The sequence below is a fragment of the Trichechus manatus genome, unplaced genomic scaffold (assembly GCF_000243295.1).
Source record: "Trichechus manatus latirostris isolate Lorelei unplaced genomic scaffold, TriManLat1.0 scaffold00002, whole genome shotgun sequence".
NCBI lineage: Eukaryota > Metazoa > Chordata > Mammalia > Sirenia > Trichechidae > Trichechus > Trichechus manatus.
Window position 1 is genome coordinate 30,130,567 of NW_004443938.1, and position 5,697 is coordinate 30,136,263.

A 5,697-nucleotide genomic window follows, 5' to 3' on the forward strand; every position below is an offset into this window, starting at 1 on the left:
AAAAAAGGTCGAGAAGGGAGGGGGTTGACATGTTGTGGAGTTGTTAATCAATGTCATAAAACAATATGTGCACTACTGTTTAATGAGAAACTATTTGTTCTGTAAACCTTCACCTGAAGTACAATAAAAAATTAAAAAAAAAAAGGCTGAAAGATGTTATTCTTCAAATCTGCACATATTTTAACTTTACAGAGCAGTAATATGCATACCTGGGTTGTACCACAGGTAAATAACTAAAAGTCAACCTCGAGAAATATACATACACACACACACACACACAAACACACACAAATGAGTACCTGTATAACTGGGGAATTCTGAATAACGAGGTGGACTGAATCAATATCCTGGCTGTGATACCCCACCACTTTGTTGTGGTTGTTGTTGTTAGGTGCCATAGACTAGATTTCAGACTAACAACAATCCCATGTGACAGAGCAGAACTGCCCTACAGGGTAATCTGTACAGAAGCAGATTGCCAGGTCTTTCTTTCACAAGCGGCTGGGTGGGTTCTAACAGCCAACCCTTTGGTTTGCAGACAAGCTCTTAACCACTCCACCACCAGGCCAGAGCTCCTTTATTGTACTGTCCCATTGCCACTGAGTTGATCTTGACTCATGGCACCCCTGTAGTGACCATCTGTAGGGCAGAGTATAACTGGGCTTCCAAGGCTGTAATCTTTATGGAAGCAGACTGACACATCTTTCTCCAGCAGAGCAGCTTGTGGGTTTGAACCACAGACTTTTCGGTTAGCAGTCTAGCACTTAACCACTTCGCCACCAGGGCTCCTTTATTGTACTATAGTTTTGCCAAATGTTACCATTCGGGGAAAACGGTAAAGGGTACACATGATCTCTCCATATTATTTCTTGCAATTACATGTGAATCTACAAATATCTCAATAAAAATTTCCATTAAAAAAGTCAACCCTGAAGACTTAATGTAGGTAACTTATGTAACTTTCTCTTAGATGGTATAAGAAAAAATATATATATGTGTATTACATATATACACTATATATATTAAATACATGCATATATATGCATTTGAAATATGATGTTGGCAAAGAATATTGAACATAACATGGACTTCCAGAAGAATAAAGAAATCTGTCTTGGAAGTACAGCCAGAACGCTCCTAAAAATCGATAATGGCGAGACTTGGTCTCATTTACTTTGGACACGTTATCAGGAGGGACCAATCCCTGGAGAAGGACATCATGCTTGGTAAAGTAGAGGGTCAGTGCAAAAGAGAAAGACCCTCAACAAGACAGACTGACACAGTGGCTGCAACAATGGGCTCAAACATACCCACTGTTGTGAGGATGGCACAGCACTGGACAGCAGTTCATTGTGTCATACATGGGGTTGCTGTGAGTCAGAATCGACTCGACCGCACCTAACAACAACAACATATATCGAGAGAGAGAGAGAGAGAGACAAAGACAGAGACACAGACACACCGACGGAGGAAGGGAATGAAAACAAATGGCGAAAATACTTACAATAGGTGAATCTGGGTAAAGGGCATGAAAGTGTTCTTTGTACTCTTTTTTTTAGTCTTGTAACTTATCTGTAAGTTGACAGCATTTATCAAAAAAAGTTAAATACACACACATTTACACTGAAGTTATCAGTGTTTATCTCATGACACACTCATCAGTATTGAGTATTATTGCTTTAATCATTGTCAGTTTGATAAAAGAAATATGCCTCATTTGAATTTCCTTGATTTGGATTGGTATGTTCAAGTCATTTGTATAGTTTTCTATTACAGTATAAATAGTTCTCTTATTGATTTGTGATTTTTTTAAACTAATTCAATGTTAGTATGTTAAGTCTTTGTCATATTTGCTACAAATGTTTTAAATATATTAACCTTGAAGTTTTTATTTTTTTTTTAAGGCATTACAAATAATTCCATCCTAAATAATGTGTATAAAGTAAAGTAAGATGATACTCAGGTAGACACATTCAAGTTTTACTGGCATTTTTAGTTAAGATGGATAAAGTCTTTAAATTTAATTGAGCCAGTCACACAGTATATATCTTTTGTAATAAATGCCACCCAATGAGAAATAAAAATGGAAAGACAAAGCTTTTGCCCATGCACACCACACACATTGAACAAAGTATTTTTCTATTTAGTCTAAATCCGAAATAATCTCTAGAAATTCTTAATCATCCCATCAGAGATGTAAACTCTTTATAAGATACTTTGGGCAGTCAGAAAAATGGTCAGGTTTAAGGAAGTACTTGCCAGTTTATTTTTAATATATAAACTGATTCTCTTTCAAATCATTACTTCCAGAAACCGTGGTGACGTGTTCAGTAAGGCAGTAAAACTACAGGCTTGTAATACTTCCCATAAGCCAAGAGACAATAGCTGCATTCACCATTCACACTGGAAGAGCACAATGTCAAGTAATTTATATAAGCCATAAATGGAACAGTAGCTTCATGCAGCTTGAGACCAATTAATGCAAGTCTTGTAAATCTATTAAATTTCTTAGTGTATGAAAAATATGCAGTCACTACAACTTCAAAACATTTATAAAGTCTATAATTTCAGAAAATGAGTGTAACCATATATATATATATATATATATATACACACACATACATACTCTTTCTCCACAAGGGGCAGGTAGAAATATATTTATAAATAGTTTCTATACTTGAATCTATTAAAATTAAGATTTAAAAGATCTTTCCCCAAATTAACATTTTTCAATAAGAAAACAGGAATAGTTACCTTGGAAAAGTTGATATTATTACCATACGTTCTACCTTATCAATATCTAAAAAGAATTAAGACCATCTTAAACCATGCCCTATGAATTTTAAACAGAAAAAGGGAAAAAATATAGTTAAAATCTAGTAAGAAATGGAGAAACTTTCAATCAAAATAACTCAGTAAGGAAACTCAAATCAAGATACTAAACAAATACTTATATGATTGAATATCCACGCTTTTACTCTACAATAACGTATCATTTTTTAATCGTGTGGAATTCAAATGCACTAGTATTTTTAGTTGTTTTCATATAATTTAATTTCACTATAGGAAATTTTTATAGTACCTGTTGATCAGTTTCACATCTTTTAACTTTAAAAACAGTTTTTTTTTTTTTTAATTTAATATCCTTTCTTCTCCCATAAGATCTAAATACTACAAAAGTTGAAAGGAAGCAGGACAAATATCCGCTGTAAAAACCCTACTATATTTTCAGGGAAATGTGAAGTTTAAGACAAACTTGTATTCATTCAAAATGTGTTGCTTGTATATGAGAACAAGTCTTACATGAGACTGTTGGCTGTTTCCCAAGACAAATTCTTTCAAGTTATACCTTGCTGATTCCATTGGCATAAACGAAACTTTTTAAAATTCACAGGTGTGGAATTACTCCACATGCAGTTTTAATAAAATAAGTGATTCATTTGTAATTATAGTGCACACTACCAGGAACAGAGTAGCAAACGATAGGCTTGTGGACACTACTTCTTTTTCGCTTTTAAAAATGTGTACTGGAGGGGAGGGGAAGGGGCAGGCAGTGCATGGAAGGGGAAAATGGGACTTAAGGGGCACGTCTTTTCCCAGTTATTATATCAAAATAGGGAATTTAAGTGGAAATTCCTCCTCCAGGAGTTGGGAGAGGGAGGGAGCGTAAAATACCAATTTCTGGAAATTTCTGTGCCTTAGTGGAAGGGGGTAAAATGTCTGTCAGGGTCTCTGCCCAAGAAGAAATAAAATATTAGAGAGAAAATTACATATTACAAGAAAAAGGAACTTCTTAGTTGGCCACAAAAATAAGCTTGGCGCTTTTGAGAACAACCTTCTTTTTTCCATTCTGACAGCCAAGCGGTGCTTGGAGGCCCTTTCCCGGGTCGCTCTAAGGCCCTTCATCACCGACATAATTCATAGAAGCAAAACCTTTTAGGTTACCATTCCATCGCCCTATACCCCCTACCCTTTCTAATGAGGTACCTTCTAACAAGTCCCCTCACAAATCTATAAAGTACATGGAGAACCTTTTTGCCGCGCTTTTTTCTTTTTTAGCCATTCAAATAAACCAATGTTCCAAGAATAACTTCTACAGTCAAGGTTGACAATGTGTAAAGTCAACGTTTTCTCCACATACCAGTATCTTCCAAGCCCCCAAGTGTTGATCCAGGAGAGCGCTTTCTTGGCACTGGCAGGCCCCTAGACCTAGGAGCACTGCGTGTTATTCCTTGCTTAATTTGAATCGAAAACGTTTCCCCCATTCTTGAAGGCTTGCCCTTTTTATTATGCTTTACTCCTTCCAAATGTGAGGTTTACCTCTCGCAGGAAAAAAAGCTGCACACACAAGTCACAGCTCTGTTTGGCAACACCATCTCACTCCTCATTGCCTCAAGGGGCCAAACTGAAGACAAACCGGTTTCTTTTGTCAATGCAGTTGAAGTCCTTACAAAATCATTCAGTTGAAAGAAAAGAAAAAAACAAAACAAAACATACAGATAAAAGTGTGAAAGAATTCTGAGATGAAAGGTGAAACTTACATGTTGACATTACTGCGCTGAGGTCCCCCGAGGCCGCAGGATCATTCTCCACAACCTGGCACCACCTCGGCTTCTAGTTCCACAAAGAGGAACCCGGCGGTTAGTACGGGCACGGAGGCTGGACCTTCCTTTATGTTCTTTCTGCGGAGTTCATCAGGCTTTCCCCGAAGTTGCTCCCATCCGCACACAGCCCGGCGCAAGGTGGACCAAGGCGCTGCAGCATTCAAGTGCGGCACCTCTCCCGGGCTTCTCCAGCTCGCCGCGGCCAGGGGGCGGGCAGGTTCCTCCTTACAAGGAACTTTAAGAAAAGTTAGAGCGAAAATGTGGATAAAGTTGGTGTGCCTTTGAGCTGGTGCTGGGGGTGCTCTGGGCCGAGCCGGGTGGGAGACGAGGATGAGTGGGTGGAGGGGTCAGTGTCGGCAGGTCCTCGCCCCCATCTGGCGAGAGGCGGGCTCGGCCACCCGTTTTCTTCTGCTCGTCCTTGCCGCAGGCTCAGGCTGCTCTCTGGGGCCAGTCAAGCCGCCCGCGCTTCCGGCCTTGGGGCCGGGCCCGGGGCTCGGGCTCAGGTGCGGTTGCGGGGAGGCGAGGGCGTCTGCTGGGCTCCGCACGCCGCGGCAGAGGTCATCCCGGAGGCACAGTGCCCCACCCAGGACCGTCACCGCGAGCGCAGAGAGACCGCCGTCCCTGCGTGGCGAGGGAGGCCCTCGCTGGTCCCGGCGGCGACAAGAAAGTTGCGTGGGCCGGTGGGGGTGGGAGATTGGCGCACACCCGAGCTGAGCTCCCGGGCAGGAGAGGGCTCAGGGCAGACCCGGAGGACACCCGAAAGCCGGGAACCTTGAACCCTGGGGACACTTCGGGAAAGAATTGATAAGCTCGGAGTGCAGTCGGGTGCTGTGGGCATCTCCTCCCTGCCCGCGGGGATTCCGCCGCTTGCGGAGCTGAGCTCCCAGCCCAGTGGAATTCCTGCTCTGGCCCCTCCGCCAAGTTTCAGGGTCAATGCCTTGCTCTTTTCTTCTCCTCCTCTTTCTTGTCATGTCTTCCCTTTTCCTTTCTTTCCTTCTCTGCTCTTCACTTCCCCTTTCTTTCTTTCATTTCTCTTTTTTCCTTACCCGGCCTCTCTCTAATTTGCTGTTTTCCTTCCTTCCTTTGGTTCTTT

The 5,697-nt window shown here is 41.4% G+C and overlaps 1 protein-coding gene and 1 long non-coding RNA gene across 5 annotated transcripts in view; both read right to left on the reverse strand.

Moving 5' to 3' along the window:
• The window catches only part of ADGRG6 (adhesion G protein-coupled receptor G6), a 157,437-nt gene extending 152,264 nt beyond the window's left edge, over positions 1-5,173 (reverse strand). For 2 of the 4 annotated variants that reach the window (XM_023729619.1, XM_023729625.1), the window contains exon 1: positions 4,542-5,172. In XM_023729619.1, coding sequence (XP_023585387.1) covers positions 4,542-4,543 — 2 coding nt within the window. In that variant the 5' untranslated portion in view covers positions 4,544-5,172. Of the gene's footprint in view, positions 1-4,541 lie in introns of all 4 variants that reach the window. The other 2 variants (XM_023729607.1, XM_023729612.1) reach the window with 2 other exon arrangements.
• Positions 1,528-4,455, reverse strand: LOC111820220 (uncharacterized). Its single transcript, XR_002823758.1, has 3 exons — positions 4,142-4,455; positions 2,755-2,833; positions 1,528-1,572 (listed from the first exon to the last, which is right to left on the reverse strand). It is a non-coding gene; the product is annotated as an uncharacterized LOC111820220 (long non-coding RNA).
• Positions 5,174-5,697: the final 524 nt, after the last annotated feature.